This window comes from Balaenoptera physalus (genome assembly GCF_965194825.1).
Source record: "Balaenoptera physalus genome assembly, chromosome: 1".
NCBI classification, from domain to species: domain Eukaryota; kingdom Metazoa; phylum Chordata; class Mammalia; order Artiodactyla; family Balaenopteridae; genus Balaenoptera; species Balaenoptera physalus.
In genome coordinates this window covers 48,430,951-48,458,753 of record NC_138882.1, presented here as the reverse complement: position 1 = coordinate 48,458,753, position 27,803 = coordinate 48,430,951, and the positions used below count along the sequence as shown (strand labels likewise).

The following is a 27,803-nucleotide window of genomic DNA, read 5'->3' as shown; positions in this document are numbered from 1 at the left end:
CATGCTTGAGGTGTTTGTTCTCAGACCTTTTAATGTCAGTTATACTTTTTATTGTTTAACCTACATCTAATTGGACAACTAGACAGGTTTAAGTGATTCGATCTTATTGCGTGTTTCCAAGGCGTTCAATTTACGTTTCACAGAAACAGTTTTCTTTCTTTTCATTCTTTATTATATTTTATTGATTTAGGTAACTTAAAAAATTAAACTGTGTACTTAAACACTAATGGAAGTGTCAGAGTGAAATGTTACCAATCAAGAAACCCATTCTTGGAGGCTGCTCCTGCCTAATGTCCTTGTGATATATTAGGTACTGCGTACCTCATTAGAGAGCGAAGGCTGTCCCTGTATCTGTGTTGGAAGCTGGGTAGCTCAACGGACGTACCTTGCTTATCACCAAAAGGGAAACTGAAGACCAACTTAGAAGCCTGAAGCGGTTTAGTCCTTTAATTGAAAACTGACAGGTATCAATACAACAGAGGAATGAAGAGTCCCATCCAATAGAAGAGTCTGGTATCTAAACGATAACAAAATTAAATAAGAAATGACAAGCTGCTGGGTTTTTCTGTTGTGTGTTTTTTTTTTTTTTTGTAATCTGAGGTCTCAGGTCTTAAACATTAAATCAGTTTATCTAGAAATCTTGTGTAAAAATGGACTGGGATGAATTCAATAAGACAATAAGATATGGATAGTATTTTCAAAAGGTATTTTTAAGATAAATCTAATCATCCCTTCTCAGCATTCGAAACTCAACCTATGTCCCACCACACAAAGCTATACCACAATAAACAAAGGTCCAGGGCCTAAAGAGATAGAGGAAATGAATACTCTTTGGAAGTTCTTTCTAGCCAGAAAGTAAATACGGCCAAACAATGGAGTATGGCTGTGGTATTTTTCAGATATGAGCTAAATTCAGCATGGTGTGTTACCAAGCACAATTTACTCAGCATGAAATGTTCCAATTCATGAGGAGGTGTGAGAAGGAGCCCCAGTTTACCTGCCACCATAAATTTTAGAGGAAGATCAAGTCTAAGGTTTACTTTTGGTTTCTAAGGACTCCATGCATCTCAGGGCACTGAGGCCATGAATATTTTGGTTTTCACTGTAAAGTTACAGTAACTAACTATGGTGGTTTTTAGAAACACATAGAATAAGGTTGCCTTTGTCAGCAAGCTATTAGAAATAGACTGTTGATTAACCCCTGCACAATGTCTGATGTTTAACTTCTTGAAGTAAACATTTGCAGGTCACAGCAGTGACTTGGTAGGTTTTACATATCACTTCAGGTGGAGAGGTAAAGGTATTAATGGCGAACTACACATTTGATCAATGTATCTGTTCCCTGTGTTTAAGAGTTGAAAGTGAATTAAACTTATGAATGAAATCAATCTCTTAGATTCTAAACTATAAATTCATAACAATTTCAAGAAAAATGTTTATAACCTTACAATTTCAATACAAAACTATGATTTCTGAAATTAAAAAGCATAAAACTACGAAATCTTTAAAAAGTTTTAAAAACATTTTAAGTGTATTGGTTAAATTTCTAGGACCATGGTAGGAATTGAAACATTCTAGTAGTTGCTAGATTTCTGGAAATAATTACCTGCAAGGAGATTAACACCTCTCAACTAGTTAGTGGCCCAGCTCTATGCTATTGTTCTTTGGTAAAGGGGCTATTCATTCATCAAGCTGGACCCAGCCAACCAAACAAAGAGACTCTTGGTGGCTGTTCAGGTGGACTCCAGGACAAGAAAAAGGACTGCTCATTTCCTCAAGATTGAACTTTTGATCAGTGCTGTGTGGCCAAGCTAAAAAGTTTGATAGGATTTTAAACAAGGCTTTAATGGCATTTCGGAAACCACCACCAAATATCCTCCACTAAGGAAGCAAAGTAACGAGTTAGATGGAGCCAGACAGGAATTTATTGAGGAAATTCACCTCTGTTACTACAATGTGCATAGAATTCTTTTGGCATCTACAGTCAAGGCTGATGAATATTTTACAAAAATATTATTCACTTTGGCAAATCTGAGGATGTGATAGAGGTCTTATTCACAACTGTCAAGTTTTTAGTATCTAGAACGGGGTTGAGTTTCCAAGATGCCGGGGTACAACAGAAAAATGACTGACAAAGCTTCCTTTCTCCTGAACCTTATATTCTAGTGGTGGAGACAGACTGTAAACATCTTTCTACAATATATTTTTACGAACTGTGATTAGTGTTTTGAAAGAAATAGGGTATTGAGAAGAAAATAGCAGAGGGGAGCTAATTAAATAGGGTGTCAGAGAAGTCCTGAGTTGGGGACTTTCTTTTTTCTTGTATTTTTTTTAGTTGAAGTATAATTGCTGTTCAACATTATATAAGTTACAGGTGTACAATATAGTGATTCACAATTTTTAAAGATTATACTCCATTTATAGTTATAGAATATTGGCTCTATTCCCTGTGTTGTACAATATATCCTTGTAGCTTGTTTTATACATAATAGTTTGTGTCTCTTAATCCCCTACCCCTGTTTTGCCCCTCTCCCGACTGGTAACCACTAGTTTGTTCTCAATATCTGTGAGTCTGCTTCTTTTTTGTTACATTCACTACTTTGTTGTATTTTTTAGATTCCACTTGTAAGTGCTATCATACAGTATTTGTGTTTCTCTGTCTGACTTATTTCACTTAGCATAATGCCCTCCAAGTCCATCCATGCTGCTGCAAATGGCAACATTTCATTCTTTTTTACTACTGAGTAATATTCTGTTATATATTTACTACATCTTCTTTATCCATTCATCTGTTGATGGACACTTAGTTTGCTTCCATATCTTGGCAATTGTGAACATTGTGGGTGCATATATCTTTTCAAATTAGTGTTTTCATTTTTCTCAGATATATACCCAGGAGTGGAATTGCCGGGTCATATGGTAGTTCTATTTTTAGTCTTTTGAGAAACCTCCATACTGTTTTCCACAGTGGCTGTACCAGTTTACATTCCCACCAACAGTGAATGAGGGTTCCCTTTTCTCCACATCCTCGCCAACATTTGTTATTTGTGTTCTTTTTGATGATAGCCATTCTGAGTTGGAGACTTTTAAAATGAGACCCAAATGATGAAAAGAAGCCATTCATGGGAAACCCAAGAGGATCAACACAGGCAGAGGCACTGCAAGTGCAAAGGCCCTACAAGTCAAAAGGCTTGACATGTTGTAAAAAAAATGACAGAGGCCTGTGTGACTGAAGCATCAGGACCAGCTGCTGTAGGAAGAATGAATTGAAGGGTTACAAAAATGGAAATGTTTATGATCAGTTATGGTATTACTGCAGAGGCCCAGGTGAAAGATGATAGTAGCTTGGGTAGGGTGGTGGCAATTAAGGTAGAGAAACATGTTCAGATTCAGGATATATTTTAGAGGTAGAACCAGCCGTTCATAGGCATCAATGCTTCTGGTTGTAATAACTGAAAGACTGGTAACCTATTTATTAGGATGAGGAAGTCTGGAGTAGAATAGGATATATGGGAAAAGAAAAAATTCCACCTTAAACATATTAAATTTGAGATGACTGAGTAATCTAGGCAGTTAATCAGACAACTGGAGTTCAGAGAAGAGAGCTGAGGACCAATAAAATCAGGGTCCAGAACAAATAAATAGCATTTAGAATCATGGAAATGGATGAGTTCACCTAGAGAAAGTATGGATAGAGAGGAAAAGAAGAAAGGGCTCAGGAAGGATTCCAAGGAACTCGAGTGCTGAGAGGTGGGGTAGAGGGGATTAGGAGGAGCTGGCAGAATAGATCTAGAAGGAGCTACCATTGGAATGTGAGCAATGTCTGCAGACTGTGCTGTCCTGACCTGGGCGGAGCATTCCAAGGAAGGAAAAGCTGAGTTGAAAACTGCTGAGGAACCAAGCACAATGAGAACAGAAAATTACCCATATGGCACTATGGAGGTCTCTGGTAAACTGAACAAGGGTGTTCAGTTTAGTTGAAGGAACAAAAGCGAGAGTAGACCCTATAACCCAGAAATTTCACTTCTCACTTATTGGAAACAAGAAACTCTTGCATGAGTGCACCAAGAGACTCATACACAAGATGGTTATAACTGCTTTGTTTGCTGGAGCAAATTACTGGAAATGACCCAAACTTGCATCCTTAGGAGAATAGATAAATTGTGCTATATTCATAGAATGGAATGGTATAGAGTAATGAAAGTGACTGCTTTAACATGAGTAAATCTCACAAACTTAATGTTGACCAAACAAACTCCCGGAAGACTCAAAATATCTGCAGTATAATTCCATTTATATAAAGTTTCAAAAATGAAGAACTAAATAATATCTTGTTTAAAGATACATAAAAAAGGAAATGATAACACAAAATTCAGAAATCCTGTTACATAGGACATATAGGGATGCTCAAAGATTATATATGTGTTATATATACACTTTGGTGGCCTAAAGATAGCTACCTAGCTTTGTCCACTGTATAGGCCTAAATGCATTTATCAAGCCAGTAGCAATGAGTGCTGCTAGCACCCAGACTGTGATCTCCAAATAGTATCTCGTACTAAAAGAACAAGGACACTTTGGGAAAAGAACTGATTTCGGGTATAGGACAGGGAATGTACAGGACAGGCTTGAAAATCTTGTCTTAGACCGCAAGGAATGTTTTGAGATTGCTAAGATTGTGTCAGAAGAACCCAGAAGCCTAACTGAAGAGGCTCCCACTGACAAAGATAGGAAAGTTTAGGCATCCATAAAGATAAATACTGCACTGGATTGAAAAGCACATCAAATATATATGTTTACCTACTTTTCTTATGTAAACTACTACTGTTGGTTACCTAAATGGTAAATAAGGGAGGTTTCTCTTTATCGTATTCCAGGTAATAAATGAAAAAGAAAGAAGAAAATATAATGATTTTGTGATTTGTAATAAATTACTAGCACTGCTCGTCAACTGCTGCTAACATCACAAAAAAAAAGGGAATCAGACATATGTGCCTCCTGATGGAAGGACACAACCCAAACTGTGATGTCTAGCCAAAAGAAATCAAACCTGACTTTGATCAAGCCTCTAGATCCAACTACCAATTTGCAGGAAATGCAGAGGACAAAGGAATATTTTAAACTACACTACAAGGATGCAATCGGCAAAATCCATACCATGAAAAATTCTTAAAGAAAAATAACTTGGTTTTTTCAAGAACAACCATAAACTGGCAAAGGAAATATGAGAGGTGGAGGAGGAAACTATGGATTCAAAGAGATTTAAAAGATATCTCAACCAATACCAGTATGTGGAACTTAATTGGATTCTGATTTGCTTAACTAACAATTAAACATTTCCAAGAAATGTATGAGTTTAATTTGAAATTTGAATACTGTGACTAATTAGGATATTAGGAAATTATTAAATATGTTAATAGGTGATAAGGGTATTATGGTTTTTTGAAAATTAATTTTACATCTAAAATGAGGTTAGTTTGGGGGTAAAATTAATTATAAAAAAGAGCTAAATTAGGTTAAATAAAGAAAAGAAACAGATAACATAGCTGATTGAATGTAGTTTTACAGCCATTTCCTCCCAAACAAGCTACAGTGATAGAAAAGTGTATACAAACATGTATGAGCTTTAAAGTCCTAAATCCAGAAGGACAAAAGATAAAGGGAAAAAAACAACAACAGAATTTTCGACTTGGGGACACAATGCCCGTGTAAGTGTGGGATATACCAAAAAAGGGATTTAAGTGAAAGCTTCCTTGGACCATTCAGCTTGGGGAATGTTGGTTTCATCACTTTAATTTGTATTTCCCTAATTAAGCGTGAAGTTGATCATCTTTGTTATTGACCACTTAGTTTCTTTTTTTGTGATTTGGTTGCTCATATATTTTGCATAATTTTCTATTGGGTAGTTTGTTTTCAAATATTCTGAAAACTAATCCTTTACTGGTCATATATGCTGCAAATACCTTCTCTGAGGCTGTCACTTGTATTTTAACTTTGTTTGTGGTATCTTTTCTCATATAGGTATTTTTGATTTTTATATAGTCAGATCTATAGATATTTTCCTTTATGATTTATGGTTTTTATACCATGTTTAAGAAAACTTTCTCTTTCTGAGGCCATAAAGATTTTTCCTATATTTCCTCCTAAAAATTTTGCCTTTTATATTTAAATCCTTGATCCATCTGGAACTGATTTTTGTATAAGATTTGAAGTAGAGATCTAATAGCTTTTTGAAAAATGTGAATTATCCAATTGTCCCAAGATCATTTATTGAATAGTTCATAATTTCCCCATTAGTCTACATAGCTTTTTCTATCACATACCAAGTTCCCAAATACTCATTAATCTGTTTTTGTTTTTTCTGTTCTGTTTCATTGACCTATCTGTCCCTTTGCTTATGCTTCTTTTACCTATACCTATGTTTGAATTACTATAGCATCAGAATGAATCTTGATATAAGTTGGGGAAGTAAAAGAAGGCTTTATTTTTTAAAGTTAAATCAAAACATTATTAGAAGAGAACAGAATTAGATTGAGAAGGGGGGGAAAAAGCCATAAAATGCTACACTTTAAATCATTTATAACGTCTCATTGTCATTTTTAGTCTTTAGAGAGTTAACAACATGAATTTTTGCAGAGTAGAATTTGTTCTGGAACAAACTGAAATTTGTGTTACAACTAAAAATGAACAAAGAATTCATACTAGACAGGAAATTGCCCTTTTGCACCTAATTGTTTATTTTTGTAGGAAGTAAACATATTATGAGTAAATGATCTGGATGAGTTACTTAACTTTTTATCTTAAATTCTTAAGTGCAACTTGCTACAATGAAGTATGTATCAAACCATGATTAGGAGAAACATATTTTTGTTTTGAAAGATTTTAAAATTTAATAGAACTAATGACTTCCATTAGTGGTTCTTTTAAAAATTGTCTCACAAATATCTCAAATCTGATCTCTACTTGAAAAAACAATCACTTTTATAAGCATAATTTTTTAAACAATAGAGGCAGTTTTATGACAAATCAGTGTATTATAAACTGATAACTGCAGTATGGAAAATTTGGAAAACTAAGGCCAAAAAATCACCCACAATTTCAGTGCCCTAACACTACTTTACTATTATTTTAGTGAACATCTTCAGTATATTTTTCACCTGAATATATTTTTACTAATAACTTCTTATTACATTATACATAGGCACATGTAAATGAATTATTACAAAGTGAACACATCCTGTAACACCACCCAGAGGAAAAAAGCACCCAAGAATACACATATGTGATATGTGTCCTCCTCTCCCCACCGTTGACTGCTAATGCCTTCTTTCTCCTAGATGGGGTCACTGTCCTGCCTTCTAGAGCCAAAGATTGTTTGTCTGTTTTTAAATTTTATGTAAATGTAACTAAACAGTTTTCTTTTGTCTCTGGTTTCTCTTAGTCAATATTATGTTTGTTTCATCCATGTTGCTGCATGTAGAAATGGTTGGTTCTTTTTAACTGCTTGGTTCTTTATGTTATATTTATATAATATTCTATTGTGTGATGAATATAATTTATTATATTAAATATATTTAATATATATGTTATAATGTATAATTATTATTATAATTTATTATCTTTGTGGACATCTGGATTGTTTACAGATTAGGGCTAATAAGAATAATGGTGCTATAAGTTTTCTTTTTTTTAATTTTTATTTATTTTATTTTTGGCTGCGTTGGGTCTTCGTTGCTGTGTGCAGGCTTTCTCTGGTTGCGGCTAGCGGGGGCTACTCTTCGTTGTGGTGCACAGGCTTCTCATTGCAGTGGCTTCTCTTGTTGCGGAGCATGGGCTCTACGCACTCGGGCTTCGGTAGTTGTGGTTCGTGGGCTCAGTAGTTGTGGCTCAAGGGCTCTAGAGCGCAGGCTCAGTAGCTGTGGCTCACGGGCTTAGTTGCTCCGCGGCATGTGGGATCTTCCTGGACCAGGGCTCGAACCCGTGTCCCCTGCATTAGCAGGCAGATTCTTAACCACTGCGCCACCAGGGAAGCCCTCTAAATTTTCTTATAGTTGTCTTTTTACTGTACATATCAATTTATTTCTATTGGTTATATATCTAGGAGTGGATTTGCTAGGTCATGGGGTATGTATATGTTTAACCTTAGTAGAGAAGGCAAAATAATTTTACAAAGTAGTTGCACCAATTTACTCTCAGCAACACATCCTCACCCAACTCTTGGTATTGTTGGTCCTTTTAATTTTAGTCATTCTGATGGGTGATAGTGGTATCTGATTATGGTTTTAATTTGCATTTCTGTGGTGATTAATGATGTTGAGCACTTTTTCATATGTTTATTGCCTATTTGAATATCTTCATTTTGAAATCTTAAATCTTTTTCCAATTTTTCTATTAGGTTCTTCCTCTTTCTTACTGTTGTATAGTTCTTCATATATTCTGGATACAAGTTGGTATATTAGTTGTAAATATCTCCTCCCAGTTTGTGGCTTGCTTTTTCCCCCCCTGTCTTAATGCTGTCTTTGGTGATGAACACAGGTTCCTAATTTTAATGTATTCCAATTATAAATTGTTTCCTTTATCATTAGTGCACTTTTTGTCCCACTCAAGAACTCTTTCTTTAAGGTTATGAAAATATTCTTCTAAGTTATTTTCTTGAAACTTTATTGTTTCACCTTTCATAGTTAGACTTTTAATCCACCTAGAATTAATTTTGTATATAATGTGAGGTAGAAGTCAATATTTACTTTTTCCTAAATGACACTATCCTAGGATCATTTATTGAAAATACTATTCTTTCCCTACTACTCTGCAGTGCTGCTTTGGCATAAATCAAGAATCTATAAATGTTTGAGTCTGTTTTTGAATTCTCTGTTCTGTTCAGTCTATTTGTCTATTCTGTGTCATTGCTACATTTTTTAAAAAATATATTTATTTATTTGACTGCGTCAGGTCTTAGTTGCAGCATGCAGGATCTTTCACTGAGGTGTGCAGACTCTCTAACTGTAGTGCGCCAGCTTAGTTGCTCCACGACATGTGGGATCTTAGTCCCCCAACCAGGTATCGAACCTGTGTCCCCTGCATTGGAAGGCAGATTTTTAACCACTGGACCACCAGGGAAATCCCTACATTGTTTTTGTTATTGTAGCTTTATTTTGATATCCAAGGGTATATATCTTCCAAATTTGTCTTCAAGATTTTTTTGGTTATTATAGAATAGCCTTTTGCATTCCTTCATATATTTTAGAATTGGCTCATCAATTTCCATGAAATAAAAAGCCATCAGGATTTCTGATAAGGGATTGCACTGAATCTTTGGATTCTTTGGGAAAAAAATAACTTTGCAATGTTGATTCTTCTAACCCATGAACATGGCATATCTCTCCATTTATTTGGGTTTTCTTTAATTTCTCTCAAGAATATTTTATAGTTTTCTGTGTAAAAGTCTTTCCTTCGTAGGATTTATTCCGTGTGTTTGATGATATTCTTGGTATTGTGTCATTTTTAATATTCATTTTCTAATTGTTCTCATATGGAAATATAATTGATTCATGCATATTGACCTTGTATCCAGAGACCTTGTGAAATTCTTTTATTAATTGTAATAGTTTATCAGCGGTTTCTTTTGGATATTTTTACATACACAGTCATGGCATCTCTGAATTAAATGTGTTTTATTTCTTTCTTTCCAACCTTTTTGCTTTTAATTTCTTTTTCTTGCCTTCCTCCACTGGTTATGGATTCAGGGCTATGCTAAATAGAAGTTGTGAGAATGGCTTCCTTATTTATTACAAATCTCAGGGGAAAAGCTTTGAACATTTCACCATTAAGTTAGGTGTTTGCTATATGCTCTTGATAGATATATTTTATCATATTAAGAAAATTCAGGGGACTTCCCTGGTGGTCCAGTGGTTAAGACTCTGCGCTTCCACTGCAGGGGGCGTGAACAGGGGCATGGGTTCGATCACTGGTCAAGGAACTAAGATCCCACATGCCTCGCAGTGCAGCCAAAAAAAAAAAAAAATTCTCTTCTAGTCTAGTTTGTAGGAGTTTCTCTTTTTTAAAATTGTGAGTGGGTATTGAATTTTACCAAATGTTTTTCTTTTACATCTATTGTCATGAACATCTGATTTTCTCTTATATTCTGTTAATGTGGTAGAGTACATATATAAATTTTCAAATGTGAAACCATTTTTGCATTCTTGGAATGATTCCAACTTGGTCATAATGTATTATCCTTTTATATATTGCTGGATTCATTTGCTAATATTTTGTTTAGGATTTTGTTGTAGTTCATCAGAGACATTCTGTGGGCTGTTTTTTGTTTTCTTTATATGTCCTTCTCAGTTTGCATGTGAAAGTTTTCTGACCTCATAAAACAAGTTGGGAAGTGTATATACTGTTTTTGTTGTCTGGAAGTGTTTGTAAGATATGTTATCTCTTCTCCAAATGTTTCATAAAATTTACTGGTGAAACCAAAGGGGCTTAGAATTTTCTTTGTGGGAAGGTTTATAATTAAGAATTCAGCTTTTTTATTAGATGTAAAACTATCCATTTTTAAAAATTGTTTTTCTAGGAATTTGTTCATCTACATTTAAAATTTTATTGTCATAAAATTATTCTTAATATTCTCTCGTTGCCTTTTTAATGTCCATAGCATATACTGGTATCCTTTTTCTAGTCTTGGTAACTTTTAACTTTTGTCTTTTTTTCTTTGTCAGTCTTGCTGAGATTTATTAATTTTATTTGTTGTTTAAAGAACCAACTTTGGCTCTATTGATACTTCTCTATTCTGTGTTATTTTTTATTTCTCTAAAATTTGCTCTTATCTTTATTATTTTACCTCTGCTAATTTGGGGGGGATGTTAATTTGCTGTACTTAAATTTTTTTTGAGATGTTTACTCCAATAACTAGCTCAGTTTTTCTTCATTTTCAATATATGCTTTGAGGAAACTATACTGTTTCCATAGCAACTGCACCATTTTACATTCCTACCAACAATGCTCAGGGTTCCAATTTCTCCATATCCTTAATAATACTTGTTATTTTCTGTTTGTTTGTTTGTTTTGGTAATAGTCATCCTAATGGGTGTGAAGTGGTATCCTATTGTGTTTTTTGATTTGCATTTCCCTAATGATTAGTGATGTTAAGCCACTGTTGACCTTTTAAAGTATCTGATACAAATCATAACTTTTACTTCTTTCCAAATAGTGGAAGGACCTTAGAATACTTGATCTCCATTGTCCCTCTTACTGCCTTATGGTGCTGCTATCATCATATAATTTAATTTTAGCTATATTTTTAAATCCCATGAAGCATTATTATTGTTTCATAAAGCCACTATTTATTTATTTTCCTGAAAATAAAAGCTAAGAAATGTGCTCTGTGCCACATTTGCTGTTTGTTCTCCTATCCATTTTTCTCTGCTCCCCTGCTCTGCTCTGTATCACAAGGAATTACATTTCCCAGGCTCCCTTGCTACCCGCTCCTGTTAGGTTCACCCAAAGAGGTGGCACTGGTAAGAGACTGGAAGGTAAGAGGAAGGGAGAAGCCAAGGTATTTTTCTCTTTTTCACTCTGCTTCAGGTGATATCTCCAGCAGTCACTGTGCCTTTCCTATAGCTGCAGCTCCTATGGAGCAACCCTGTCCTCTGGGGTCCTGGCCTTGGCCTCTAGACCTCTAGGCCCTAGTAAGCCCTCCCCATCCCATTGCCTCTGCTAATACCTGCACTGCCACCTTACCCCTGTGAGGCTTATCAGTGCCTCCATCACCTACATAACCAATTCCAATTGATTTGGAAGCCCCAAATCAATGTTTGCCAAATAGGAAAAAATTAAATTCATTGGTATTTAGGGGAAGGAAATGTTATTTTTCAGAGTTTAAGTTAAAACAATAGAACGCTTAAAAAAGAAAATGCTAAGAATATATAAAAATAAGCCAGTTTCCTCTGAAATACTGCAGATCATTATTTCCTTTATGAAAAAACATCAGTCAATACCTATTTAGAAGATAAAAATATTCAATCATGTTTTTAAAAACAAATGTAAATTTATTGTTTTAAATTTTAAATTAAATAATAAAAATATATGGGGCACCTGCTTTGTGCTAGGTAAGTATTATGAAGCATACAAAGACAAGACAAAAATAATTTAAAAGATAAAATACAGGAAGAAAAAAATGTACATATCTGATGATGTGTGAGTCCATGTATAAGTTCTCTCTTCACTTAAACTTAACTGACTTTATATAATACCTATTATGTTTTATCATGGAATCAGAACAAAAATTTAATATTAGGATACTAGTGATACAGTGCTAATTTCATCTTCTACCATTTTGCCTTTTATTCTCCCATTCCTTCTCTACTGGATTTATTTCTATCCCCTGAACAAGCTAAGCATGCAGCAGAGGCAATGGGAGATAATACATAAAATACAAATATAATACGTAAAAATAATGAAATATATTATTGATGATGGGTGCCAGATTCTTCCATTTTTTTGGAGAAAGGAGTTACAGGTATGGAAAAGGAGTAAACTAGAATGAACACTGTAATGGATTGGAATTAGAAGTATTCGTGTGAACTTGTGGATTTCAGTGTATATCGATGGGTATGGAAATAAATATAGATACAGGAGACATACATTCCCTAATTCTGGCTGAGAGCAGCACCCCTTTCCCCAACACTCAATAGCAACAAGCACACCAATGGTGCAGAAGTTGGCTTCTACATGCCATTCTCCACTAAAAGGAATCAGGACTCCTTATAAAAATGGCTGATTCCAGAGTTGGTGCAGTAAAAGTGAAAGATGAGCCTGGAATATTTTATTCTGCCAGACAGAAAGGAAATACTCAAAGAATGATGGGGACATGTTAAAAGGACACAGAAGTCAATTTAAAGAGAGTTCTCATTGGCCAAAACAGGGACTGTTTGAACAACAAAATAATGTTTGTAACAAGTTATGACTCCATGAGTCCTTATTAACATAAATTAATAAATGAATACATTGAAGGTTTGGTGAGACTTTACCTAGTTTCAAAGTACTGCTTTACAAACTACTTATTAATGACAAAGGGAAAAAGAGTAACTGTAAAGTGGAGAATTTTGGCAGACATCGCTTTAATCAAGTGATCAGAGTTAAATAGAACAAATCAAAATTCTGTATGCTTGGATTAGATGGAATGAGAAGAACAGAGTAGTACATCTGTGATGTTCCTGACAAAGGTGCAATACTTGAACTCATTAGGAATCTCAGACAAATCCAAGTTGAAGGACATCCTATAAAATAACTTAAAAAATCAAGGTCATGAAAATCAAGGAAAGACTGAGGAACTGTTTGGTATTGAAAGAGTCTAAGAAAACATCACCTGTAAATGTAATAGGTGATTCCGGATTGACTCTGTCGCCTATAAAGGAGATCATAAGTGTTAATTTCCTGATTGTAATGGTTGTATTGTGGATATGAATTCATAAAGTATTCCTAGTATTAGGACAACAAGTCAGCAACTTAACTCTCAAATGATTTGGGGAAAAGTTCTTTGTAGTATATTTGCAACTTTTAAGTTTGAGATGACATCAAAATAATATGATGTATGCAAACAAAAAGAATGCAACTCTCACAATTCTTTCAGTTAGGGATTCAGGCAGGACTCAGCTGGGCATTTTTTGTGCTCCATGTAACAAAGGTTACGGTGACTCACTCAGCTGCATTCAGCTGTAGCTTGGGCTACAAGAAGTTCCAAGAAAGCTTCACTCACTGTCTGGCTCCTCTGTGCTTCTCCACATGGCTCCCTCTGCCTCTACATGCTGTCTCATCACTCAGGAGTGTAGCCCAAGCTTCATTCAGCATGATGGCAGGGTTCCCAGAGGAACAGAAGAAACAGTGAGGCCTCTTAAAGTCCTCTTCACCTGGCTGGTGGTTGCATAGGTGTGTTTGCTTTGTAAAACATCAATCATGCTGTATACTTAAAATGTTGTGCACCTTCTAGTACATAGGATATACTTCAACAAAAACAGTAGAAATAAATTATGGTTACTGTTTTTCTAATTGCACATCCTCCTTTTTACCTTTCCAATTAACACCATGTGGTAGGTAAATTCTTCCTGGGATGAAGCTAAGGTAGTAACATAAGCATATGCATTTGATGACCTTACTTTCCAAACATCTACTAAAATAGTCTAGCAAATATAAAATGGATATATTTTGCCTAACCCTGGAAAGTAAAGACCTATCTCACTTACATATCTCAAGACTCAAGGAATTTTCACAGAGCTAACATAAAACAGGAAAGGAGCACAAACCTGTTGGCAGTTTCTTTTAACCATTCTCTCTAGGACAAGGTAGAGAATGGCTTTGATTCATCCTTTTTGCTTGCTAGGAGAACTGGCCGGTTCACAAATACTTATTAGCCTCCCACCCTGGAGGAAGCCTCTTTACAGGTTTGCCCCCAGGGAAGGACTTGCCTGGCCCTGTTCTCTAAACCACTCAACAAAGAGGAAGCCTGCTTGGAGACTTGCCCCCGCCCCCGGGAGATCGCGATCAGTGTAGCCAAGACTCAGCTCCTGCTCAAAGGAAGCAATCTGAGAATAAGCGAAATATATTTTAAACAAACCCAGTTAAGATAGATTGTAACTGAATGAGCATCAAATTATGGAAAATTAAATGTGTGAATTAGGTCTTGGTCAGTTATCCCATAAAGGAGAACAAAAAGGCTGATGGAGATTATTAGATAAAAGGTAAGAACGTGGAATGTAGATGTTAGTAATCTAATGTTGTTTTTACTGAATTGCAGAAAGCAATAAAGGAGGAGAAATAAAAGAGAAAACAACAAAAAGACATTTATAAGTAGATATGTAATCAGGATCACTGAAAAAGATGTACACCTAGATATGTTCTGATAAAATTTACAAATTTCAAAGATAAAGAAATGTTACATATATCAAGAAAGAAAAAAACTTTTCTACAAAGTAAAGATACTCAGATTGGATTATTCCAGATGTTCACAAAGATGGATGAAATATTGGAAACAAATTAAATACTTCGTGATAGAATTAACAGGTTACTCTTTTGAAGGAATGAACACCTTCACAATATTTAGCCTTCCTATCCAGGAACATCATCCATCCCTCCACGTGTCAGATTATCTTTTGTGTCTTTGAGTAAAATGTTTAGTTTTTTCCATTTGGGTCTTGATCATGTTTTTTGTTTGTTTGTTCGTTTGTTTTAAATTAATTAAATTTTGGCTGCGTTGGGTCTTCGTTGCTGTGTGCGGGCTTTCTCTAGTTGCGGCGGCAGTGGGGGGATTACTCTTCATTGTGGTGCGCGGGCTTCTCATTGCAGGGGCTTCTCTTGTTGTGGAGCACGGGCTCTAGGTGTGCAGGCTTCAGTAGTTGTGGCACATGGGTTCAGTAGTTGTGGCTCGCAGGCTCTAGAGCGCAGGCTCAGTAGTTGTGGTGCACGGGCTTAGTTGCTCCGCGGCATGTGGGATCTTCCCGGACCAGGGCTCGAATCCATGTCCCCTGCATTGGCAGGCGGATTCTTAACCACTGCACCACCAGGGAAGTCCCTTGCTCATGTTTAATAGATTTAATCTTTGGCATTATATGGATTTTTGTGTATTTATTTGCTTTTCTACTGTATCTTTTTTCATTATATTTTGTAAGTGACTGTTACTGGTACATAAGGCTACAAATAAAGACCATTTGTCTGTCCCATTTCAAAATGTATACTTTATTTTTTCTTATCTTACTGCAGTGCTTAGCACCTCCAGTACAATGTTGATACTATCAATCTTTGCCTTTTCCTGACTTGAATGGGATTGCATTTAATGTTTGACCATTAAGTAAGATGTTTGCCATAGAGTCTGGTAGGTCAGTTTTCTCAAGATATATTCCTAGTGTACTAAATGTGTTTATAGATTTTTATTTAATTCTTTTTTGTCATCTTTTAGTATGATCACTTTTATTTAACTTTAATCTGTTAATATAGTGAATTTCATGCTTAGATTCTGTAAAGTTGATGCATATTTATATTCCTGTGATAAACCTAATTAAGCAAAGTATTCACTATTAACATACTGCAGGAGCTAATTTTCTAGTATTTATTTAGCATTTTTGCATCTTTGTTCATTAGTGAGACTATCTATAATTTTTTGGGGTATGCTATAATTGTATTTTAGAATGAAAACCATGGTTATGTCTGATTCATAGAATGGGTTGGAAAGATTTTTTTAAACACATGTTCCCAGTTTCTACAACATAAAAAGTATTGAAACTACATGAAGAAATTGTATAAAACTGGTTAATTTTTTTAGAATGGTTCTTTGACAGATTCCAATGTCTTCTAAAGTTTTAATGTATTTGTTGTTTTTACCCCTTCTTGACTCAGAAGTAACATTTATTTTATGTTCTCTTAGAAAATCATTCATTTCAAATAGCTTGTCAAATTAATTTTGCATAATTGTTAACAATATTATCTAAGAATCTTTCATCTCACCGTATGCATTTTTGTCCCTTTCTTGCTTTTAATGGTGTTTAATTATTTCTACTCATTTTTTTCTTGCTTAGTCTTACCAAAGGTTTTTATGTTTTATTGATATTTTCAATAAAGCAGCTTTTGGTTTTCTCAATTAACATTACATTTTATATTTGGTTTTGGTTTATCAGCTCATTTCTTTGTTCTTTTAATTCTTTCTTTATTGGGATATTTTTTGTTATATTTTCCTCTAACTTCTTGAGTGGAATATTTAGTTCCTGTATTTTATTTTTAATTTAAAAATTTTCATTAAAGTAATATATACAAATAGATAAATTATCAAGTAGTACTAAAGGCTTAAATCAAGAAATACTAGTCTCCTCTTTCTACCACCAAATATAACTCCCTAGGGGCAGCCATTTTCAATTCTTTTAGCTGTGTCTTCTGCTACTTAACTCCATCTTTTTAAAATTATACCTATCAACTTATCAGTTTTAGACAGAACCTATAGATTACCTATTATGGTAGTAGCGGATTTACCTCTGTACCTCTTTTCTTCCATTCTCAAAGAAATTTGCTAAAGCAATAGCCAATGTATATATTCTTCTGATTATGTAAATATTGTTCACTATTGAGCCAAATAATGTACCTTGATCATCCATGCTTTCTGTACACCTTTCTGGTTTTCCTGCAATTAATAATTGACTCCTTTTTTATTTGCTTAGGTTTTTTCTGTACCTAGCTTTAGTTTTTTTCCAAATGCTCCTACCATTTATTTTTCCAATACACCTTGCAATAATTTTTCCAAATGCTTAATCACATCAGATAATCTATGAGTTCTGTTTTTATTTTGCTGGATACCTTTTTCCCAAAGTCCTCCTGACTCTAATATGAATTGATTGCCCTCTAGGCCTGGTGTATAGTTATTAAGATGGAACATTTCTTTATCATCCTCCTGTAGCATATCTCCTGTTTTCTAGCTCCCATGTATTGTAGATTCTTAACAGTCTAGAGAATGTACTCTAGCTAGTTTAAGTCCAAAGAAGTTTATTTATACCATCATTGAAAGAGCTAAAGGAAGAATCTCTTGTCTGAACTTTCAGGACCTCTCCCAAAGTAATACATAGAACTAGGTAGTGGCTGACTCTGTCATGATCAGGAAGCCGCTGAATCAGGAAGGTGCTTCCACAATGGCTGGCACCAGAACCAGGCCACCTTTGCCACATCAAAAGTTGCTGAATCTAAAAGCCTCCTGTTAAAACAGGAGGATCCCTGGGAATCAGTGTGCCATAGCTGCCAGCTCTGGAACCATCTCTCTTCTCCACCATCTGTATCAGTCTCTACCCTCACATAATTCAGTTCCAAATAAAATTCTTTCAGAGTGTATCTGCTTGGCTCAATCCAAATAACCTGAATCTGGAAACTTAGCTGCAACTTAAATCTAAATTCTGGTATAAATAGCTTTCAGCTTTCCAACCTCTGCATTTCATGAAGGCATTCTGGGACAAGGGTGAAATAGGTGTTGTGCAAACTGTTCCACAATGTGTGCGCAAGTCCTCTTGGCTACCCAACATTTATACACACCCTTCTTCCCATACTTAAACTTCCAACAACCACATATTCCCACTTAACACAATGCAAATATACTTTGTACAAATAAAAACATCCTTACCATCTTTCCAAAAGAGGAGACCCAAAATCTTCTCAGTCACAGCATTCATCTCTGGGTGATGCTCTTTCCTACTCTAGTTCAGTCACAATCCTCTTTTGAGAACCTGTGACGTGTGGGCTAAATAAATTCACCACTACCGACACATTCTATATAAAATAGCAGAGGAAAAAAGAGGGAAAAGCAAGCAGGAAAGAATCTGAATCACCCAAACTGTTAAGCTGCCATACTAGCCTGGATCACCTACCAGGATTTTTATAGGAAAGAAAAATACGCTTTATTCATATTACTCTTCCTTGTTTAAGTCTCTGTATTTTCAGCTTAACCGGTCATCTAACTTGTACAGTCACTCAAGAGTAGCAATCACTAAATCAGCCTTGATAAGAGGAAGTACATTTTGATGAGCCCATACATAATCTCCATTATTGCCATCATTGGTAATTTGTACTTGAGCCTATTAAATATTCATTAGAGTGGCTGGAGAAAGGGACTGATTATATCCAAAGAGCAGATCAATTTGTCCACCTGATTATTTAGAACTTTCTCTAATGTGGGGTGGGGTGGAGAGTTGGTTGATCATTTACATGGAACACAAATATCCTCACGTTCTGAATCTAGGCTGAGAGCTTCATATGTGTAGCTTAACCAAATCTCCTTGTTATCAGTTCTCTCAATGGGCCTTCTGTCCAGTCCCTGACCATTCATCTAAAGGGTAGTGCCATAAATCACTATTGATTTTAACCTTTGGCCACCTATCCTTCCAGGCAAAGCAGATAACCCATATTGCTGCCTAAAGCTCTTCCCACCAGGAGCGGAATTGTTTTTCCCGGACACTTCTGGGTGGAGTTCTAATTCTTTTTTTTTTTCTTTTGGCGCATTTATACATTTATTTATTTATTTATTTTCTGCTTAACAGTGTTTTCTTTTAAAATTTTCTTTTCTATTTTTTTCAGTTTTATTGAGATATAATTGACATACAGCCCTGTATGAGTTTAAGGTGTACAGCATAATAACTTGACTTACATATATGGTGAAATGATTACCACAATAAGTTTAGTTAACATCCATAATCTTATTTAGATACAAAAAAAAGAGAGAGAAATTTTTCTTCCTTGTGACAAGAACTTTCAGGATTTACTCTCTTAGCAACATTCAAACATATCACACAGCAATGATAACTATAGTCCTCATGTTGTACATTTACATCCCTAGTACTTTTTTTTTTTTTTCTGGCTGCGTCGGGTCTTTGTTGCTGCGCACGGGCTTTCTCTAGTTGTGGCGAGTGGGGGCTACTCTTTGTTGCGGTGCACAGGCTTCTCCTTCCGGTGGCTTCTCTTGTTGCGGAGCACGGGCTCTAGGCACGCGGGCTTCAGTAGTTGTGGCTCGCGGGCTCTAGAGCCCAGGCTCAGTAGTTGTGGCACACGGGCTTAGTTGCTCCCCGGCATGTAGGATCTTCCCGGACCAGGGCTTGAACCCGTGTCCCCTGCGTTGGCAGGTGGACTCTTAACCACTGCGTCACCAGGGAAATCCCTACATCCCTAGTACTTTTATCTTACAACTGAAGTTTTGTACCTTTTGACCACCTTTATCCAATCCCTCCCATTCCCACCCCCACTTGGAGTTCTAATTCTGTGGCAGTCTGCTTCTTGCCAGTACCAGCACATACTCCAAAAACTATTTAGATCAGGCTTGAATTTCTCTTCCTCAGTTAACTGACAATACTGGATTTCCATGAGGCCATATGTGTGGGTTCAGGGAAAGGAGCCAGTGTATAGCATAAGTGCAATGGAAGAGTGAGCCACCTGTTCACACAACTTACCTGTCCTTTAAGGACCTGCTTCAGACCAAACTCAACTGCTGCTTCCACTTAATGATGGAGTGCTCTGGTCATGCCCAGCTTTTCACTGTGATGGATTAGATAAGAAAACACCCAGTTTGTGATGAGTAACCAGGCTAATTAATCATTTAATGTCCTGTGGTCAGGTGTTTAATCTTTATCAGGACCCAATAACAAATTAAGGGATATATATGAAAAGGAGAGTAGTTATTTGCTGAAGAGAGAATGACATTGTGATAAAATCCGAAGGAGCTTTGATAGGCCTGCCACAAGTTTCTACACAGCACTCCAAATTAGTCACAGATATGTCAATTGCCATTTTATTTTCTGTATATTAAGGACCAGGTGCTTGCATTGAAGCCTGGAGCAGCTGACATCCTTCTCTTACTCTAGGTTTATTCAATGTCAGTGGTTTTATAGGTTACTCAGGAAAGGTCAGAGATGTACACCCAACTATGGCACATATTACCTACAAAATGCAAACCATGCCACCGAGTGTTGTGCCTTTCTCTCAAAGTAGAATTGCAAGGTGCGTGATTGTATATTTCTTTTTGGAAAGAATATCCTCATGTGACTCAAACAACTGGAATCTCAGGGACTTCCCTGGTGGTTCAGTGGTAAAGAATCCGCCCTCCAATGCAGAGGATGTGGGTTTGATCCCTGGTCAGGGAACTAAGATCCCACATGCCGCAGAGCAACTAAGCCTGCGTGCCACAACTACTGAGCTCGTGTGCCTCAACGAAAGATCCCGCATGCCTTAACGAAGATTCCGAGTACTGCCTCTAAGACCCGATGCAGCCAAAAAAAAATTAATAATAAATAAATATTTTAAAACAAACAAACAAAAAAACAAACAAAACAACTGGAATCTCAGAAACTTTATTGAGGTGGCAGGACCATGCACCTTTATGGGACTTATCTTCCATCCTTTGGCACACATGACATCTGCTTACCAAGATAGTGAAGGTGTACTGCTGTCCACATTAGTGAAAGCAAGGTGCTTCTAGTGTTCTCAGCTTATTAAGACAGAAAAAAAATGCATTTATCAAATCAATAGCTGCATACAAGATGTGGTATTTTGTTGATTTGACTCAGTAAAGAGATCAAAGATGCAACTATATACTCTTCCTGATTAAGCTTATGACGCCAGAACCTATTTGTCTTTTGCACAGGCAAATGTCAAATTCAATGGAGATAAGATGAGGACTAGTACTCTTGTACTGGTTGTTTGTTTCAAGTCTTTTAAACCCTTTCAAGCACTAATTTCAACAATTCTCCCTGAAATTCAGTAGTGCTTTAGGTTTGCTGTTTTGATTGGGAAGGATGTTCTACTTGACCTTTTCTTTTTTCTTTTTTTTTTTTGGCCGCTTGGGAGATCTTAGTTCCCCAACCAGGGATTGAATCCGGGCCACAGCTGTCGAAGCACCTAGTCCTAACCACTGGACCGCCAGGGAGTCCCCTACTTGATCTTTTCTATTGTAATAGCCTACTTGGATTGGGAACCAATACTAGAATTCTACCAACTGCTGAGTATACTATTCCAATTATACACTTTGGAATAGTGGAAGTAAACATAGGGTGGGTTTGTACATGTCAGGACCCACTGTAAGATGGACCTGAGCCCAACCGCGTTTATGACATGACCTGTATAAGTCAAACTCAACTGAGTGACCATAGTTAAGTTCTGGGTTCCCAGGGATTCATGGCAGCTCAGAGCTACATGTCCAATAATGCATGAAGAATATTTCTCTTTCCCCAGTGTACAGTTACCTCAGTAAATGGCACAGGGTCTTTTGGAAAAATCCAGGAGCTTTTGTGAGGTTTTAATATACACTAAATTTTCTGGAAAGCAAGAATCATGTCAGTGAAGCTATTACTATATTGTTTTGTTCAGAACTTCACCAATACTTGTTTCATTATTTTGGAAAAATTATATCACCAATTACAATACTGCCTGTGAACTTTTATCTTCAAAACAATACATCTGTATCAGTCTACATTTAGAGCTGTTGTACTCAAGGCAGTTCCACATATAGATGTAGACATATGACTACTTTGCTGCTGTGTCTTCTGGTAGAGTTGTGCTTAAGCATTCATACATTGAAATAATAATATTCTCCTTTTATTTGTTATGTTACAGTTAGAATATTATATTGATTTAAGAAAATAATATGTAAAGTAGGTTAAATTAAATATGAATTTCATTTGAGAACAAAGGGGATATTACAAAAAAATTATCATAAAGAGGGGGCATGAGGTCAAACAGAGCTGAGAATCACTGCTTCATATGTACCAAGGAATTTCTGTTATCTCAACTTAACTCAGCATAGAATACCATTAAATCAAAGCCAACAATTAGAACTATTCTCAGCTGCTTGAGTTAGCGCACTGAATCCAGAATCTCTCCTGGATACATGCCAAGTGATAAATTCAGCCCAATCTAAAATTATGTTCCTGCCTTCTGATCTAACATCCCTAGAATTCATTACCACACATATTCACTATCCAGGGTTTGGACAATATAAATGAACATTTAGAAGCAGCCAGTCTACCTGACAGTTTTTGACTCCTTGTACCCTCCACTCCTACCCCACACCTGCTTAAGATCTATTGCAGCAGATATGACATCTGCTAAGGCCTTGCCTTCAATAAACACTTTCAAAGTCATCACAGGTGGTAACAAGTGTTTTATCGCTGGTGCTTGGACTAGCAATGCCCCATTTTTTTCTCATTATGGTTTTCTGATACTGTTTCATAGAAAATACGTCTTCTTGTATTTTATGGCAGAGGCCAAAAATGGAAATTTTCTTCTGAATAATGCTAGATAATTTCAGAATTATGTTTTGCCCCCAACCCCCATTGGATTGTCAGTTAACAAGTATTTATGGGGAATCTACTATGTGCTAGACATTAGGTAGGTAGGCATCAGGGCTATTAGACTGGCATTTTTCCTGCTCCCATGACATGTGGTTTTTTGGTTTTTTTCTTTTTTCTTTTTGGCTGCACCTGCGCAGCATGCAGGATCTTAGTTCCCTGACCAGGGACCGACCCCGTGCCCACTGCAGTGGAAGAGCAGAGTCTTAACCACTGGACCACCAGGGAAGTCCCTCCCATGACATGTTAAAGATACTGTTCACTTCCTAAGTTCTGAAGAACTTTTTCATGGTCCACATTTAGTTTTCATCTCTTTCCTCATTTCTTCATGAGGTGAAATCTTTCCAGAATTTATATTTGTTTTTGTCAAGAACAGTGACAGTTGAATGGATACTTTTACCTAATTCTGGATTATGCCCAAGTGTCTGCTAGTTTAATCCAAAGAGCATATATCTACTGTATGCAAAACATTATACTAGGAGGTGTGGCTAATAATAACAGCTAGCACTTACTGAATGCTTAATAAGTGCCAATTACTTTTAGGTACTTTGCATGTATAACTTGTTCGGTCCTCAACCACTCTATGAAGTGTTGCTATTATTACTCCATTTTACAGATGAAGAAACTGAGGCATTAAATGGAGTAGAAGCTTGCTCAAAGTCACACACCAGTAATTAAATTTAGGAGGTTCACATCCAGGACCAATTCTCTTCACCACTTCCTTGTGATAAATAGGACACTAAGTTGAAAAATATGACTTGCTTCAAATAACTTGCCAACAAGTGGAAGCTTTGAAAATTACTATAACTTATTATTAGTTAAAAAAGAGAGTCAATCAAGATTCTTGAAGTTTTTTAGAACAACTAGCTCAGGTAACTTTTCTATTGATTTTTTTCTCACTTTCACTTTTTTTTTTCCCTCTAGTGATTCACTTGACCATTCATGAAATTGTACTTATCTATGTTGACTCTTTGATGTTATGGTTTACCTTCTCTGCTAAAAGGAAGAATTCCTTGAAGGTAGGAACCATGTGTTGTTTATCTTTTTATCCTCAGCACCAAATATATAATAGAAGATGGCTAAATATCAGGACTAAATAAATTACTGTATTCAAAATAAGTAGCATTAATTATTCATACTTAGTATTTACAAATACATTTCACCTAAGGGCACAACAGTGTTTTAACACCTTTGATTGAATAAGTTTCAAAAATATTCTCATAGGAGAGTTGAACACTATTATCCTGCATCACAGTCAAGGGATTAATTGTCAAAAGGTCAAGTGCCTTACCACAAGTTACAGAGGAAAAAACAGCATCTAAATGTTTCTCTTCTTATTACAGAAAAGATTCCCCCCAACTTAAATGAATGCACATAAAAATACAAAAAAAATAAAAGCTTAACAAAGATACTTTATCAAAACCAAGCAATATTTAACCACAAAACATTAACTTACATTAACTTTATATGAGTAAGTTATTTTGAAAAGCAACTATAAAGATCGTGTTCTGAAACTCCTTTCCATGCTATTTTTGTTTTCTACACATTATTTTAATAATAAGGGCTATATCCTCCCATGAGATCTACAGGGCGGATATGAGATAAGCCACAGATGAGTTAACTTGTTTTGGCTTAAATAAGGAAATGTGGTTGCTCCAGATGCTTCCATGCTCCAAGCACACCGGGATCTAGTAGGCAATAGAAACTGGGCTAAGACTCAAATAAGAGGGGTGGTTTTAGTCAATAACAAAGCCTCCTCCTTCAGTGTTCCCGTAAGCAAAAAAATTTTTTTTTAAAGAAAAATGTTATTACAACATAGTTATAGAAAAATTCTTGGTTAACAAACTCCAGCAAAAGATGATCCTGGTGTCTCAAATGTCTAACTGTAGAAACAATTATTTTACTCTTATATCTGTTCCAATGACTGTTTTCCCTACCTCTATTCGTGGCTTCACTATCCTTTGAAGTGACCAAGCCAGAAACCTCAAATTTCTTCTCCACAGCTCCTTCTCCCTCACCCTTACATGTCAAAAGTTTTCCAAGTCCTACCCATTTTACCTTCTAAGTAGATTTATCTCTTCTTCTCTCTTGTGGACTATATGACAGTCTCCTAGATGGTTTTCCTGCCTCCAGTCTCTCCTCTTCCTAGTCATTTTTCCTCACCAATCTGATAGAGTTATTTATTTACCTAAGAACTACCGATGGCTCACCCTTGTCTACAGATCAGAATACAACCTCCTTAGTATGATATTCATGCCCTCCCCAATCTTTATCATCACCTTATTTTCTTCTACTTCCCTGAAACCCTGTACTCTAACAAATGTCTTCTTGCCATTCCCCAGATATCTGTAATGTCTCGAGCTTGTCCACACACATGTCGTTCCCTTAGCCTACAAAGTCTTTCCTCTGTACTCATCACATGGCCGACTCCTAGACTTTCTTCAAATCTCAGCATAAATGTGACCTCCCTGTGAAGGATTTCTTGGCTCTCCCATATAGTTATTGAACCACTCTCATTTCAAACTCTTGCTCCTCACTGAGTAGTCTTTTGATGCCCTACATTTTCCAGCTCCCTTCTAATGAGGTAGGGCCATGTGACTTCTTCTGGTCAAACAGCCATGAGTGGAAGTGAGGTGTGCCACTTCTGGTCTAAAACACCTAAGAGCTGGTACATGACCTTCTAATGCGCTCTTCTGTTGGTAACTATGGAGGTCTTGTGATGAGATGGCAGAACCACAAGATGGAAATGGCCTAGACATACCACGTATTGGGGGAGGGGTGTTTTGCTCTGTAAAGTCCTTTCAACCTGCATTAGAGTTCATATAAGCAAGAAATAAATTTTTGTTGGTTAAGTCACTGAGCTTTAGAGTTTATTCATAACCTCACGTATCCTATTTCAACATTCTGTGTCTCTATTTAGTCTTTTATTATGCTGAATACAATAACATGTTCATTATTTTCCTCTTAGAGTATGAACTCTCAAGGTCAGACATTATGCTTTGTTTTGCATCTAACACAGTCATTATGACCAAAACTGAACTTGTTGAAAATTGAACTCAGCATATTCAAACTTTACCCCCAAATGTATTCTTCTTCCAGTATTTCCTTAAATGACGTCACCATTAACCCAGTCGCTCAATCTAGAATCTAGAGATTTCTTTCCTATTGTCTTCGTAATCTTCTAAACTCAAGAAATAAACCCAGGAGGTACTTATTCTACCTCATATGTATGTCTTGAGTTTGCCATGTTTCTCCATCCCCTTATCCATCATTATCTATCTCCTATTGGGATGATAGCCACCAACTTTCTAAATGGCTCTCTTCCATTTGTGATTCATTTTTCAAATTTGAAAATATTATCATGTTACTTCCATGCTTAGATAACTTCCAGTTATGTAATATTCCCTTCAATAACTTCCAGTTACTTTTGTATTTCTTATGTCATATCCCATCTTACTTTATTGTAATTATTTATTCAAATTTTTGTCTTCCTCTTTTGGGTGTTCTGAGACCCAATTTTCCAACATAGTGGTGAGGGGGGTAAATTCCCCACACCAACAAACAATTCTTGGACACCAGAAGAGTGTGTCCAAGAATTCAACTCAATTCTGTCACTATCAGGAGATAGCATCAGATTCCACAGGTTAAGGGTCCAGTCCTATAAGATTACCACCCCCTTACACACACACACACACACACCCCACACACACTTCAGACACCAGTCACAAACCCAGGCTGTTACCTGTGGTTCTGACCAACCAGCTAGATTGGAGGTTCCAGTGACTCCCTCCTTGGACTTCAGACTCCAGTCCCAAATCTAGGTGTTACCTGTACTTCTGACCAACTGGCTATAAAGTAGAGGTTCCCACGACCACCTCCTAGGTTTGATCAATTTTGCTAGAGTGGCTCACAGAACTCAGAGAAACATTTTACTTACTAGATCACCAGTTTATCATAGAAGGATATAACTCAGAAACAGCCAGGTAGGAGAGATGCATAATACAGGTATGGGGAAAGAGCTTGGAGTTTACATGCCCTCTCCCTGGGTGCCACTCTCCCAGCATCTCCATGTGTTCACCAACTGGGAAGCTCCCTGAACCCCTTCCTTTTGAGTTTTATTGGAGGCTTCATCACATAGGCATGACTGATGAAATCATTGACTACTGATGATTAAACTCCATCTCCATTCCCTCACCCCTGCTGGGGGTGGTGGGAGGGCGGAAGGTGGGACTGAAAGTTCTAACGCTCCAGTCACAGGGCTGGCTCCACTGACAACCAGTGGAGCCCCCATCCTGGTATCAATATTTAAAACAAAATCAAAACAAAAAACCTTGGTCTTTAACTTCAGGTGATCTGGAATATAAAAGATACATCACTTATGAATGAAATCAGGCACACATGTGAACTTATTCTTTGTGTGTCACTGACCCTGCCTGTGTAAGAAGGACTCTTTCCTTGGCTGTACTGCCTCAGCAGGGGGAAACGTTCTATTTTCTGTAGCTCCAGTGCTGCTGTGTAATTATATGTCTCAGATGAAGGGATAAGATTGATCAGGACGGCAGCCTGATAACAATGATTCTTTCATGCACTCAACAGACACTGATATGATGTTTTTATAATGAGCTGTCTTAAGACAGAAGTTCCAGAAAAAGAAACTGGCTTGCAGCCAGGCACCTTCTCATTGTGTCCTCACATGGAAGAGAGAGAGAAACAGGGAGCCAGAGAGAGAGAACTATGGAGAGAGAAGGGCGGAAGCACTTGCTCTCCAGTGTCTCTTCCTATAAGGGCACTAATCCCATCAGACCAGGGCCCCACCAGCATGACCACATCTAACCCTAATCATCTCCTAAAAGCCACAGTGCCAAGTACCATCACACTGGGAATTAAGGCTTCAACATATAAAATTTGTGTGTGGGTGGCAGGGGAGAGCACAAACATTCAGTCCATAAC

General features: G+C 36.6%; 1 protein-coding gene across 1 annotated transcript in view; it reads left to right on the top strand.

Annotated features, from left to right (window-relative positions):
• The window catches only part of LOC309666350 (uncharacterized protein), a 58,581-nt gene extending 32,035 nt beyond the window's left edge, over positions 1-26,546 (top strand). The window contains exon 4 of the mRNA XM_082473704.1: positions 311-26,546. Within this exon, the coding sequence (XP_082329830.1) occupies positions 311-412 (102 nt within the window). The 3' untranslated portion in view covers positions 413-26,546. The remainder of the gene's footprint in view (positions 1-310) is intronic.
• Positions 26,547-27,803: the final 1,257 nt, after the last annotated feature.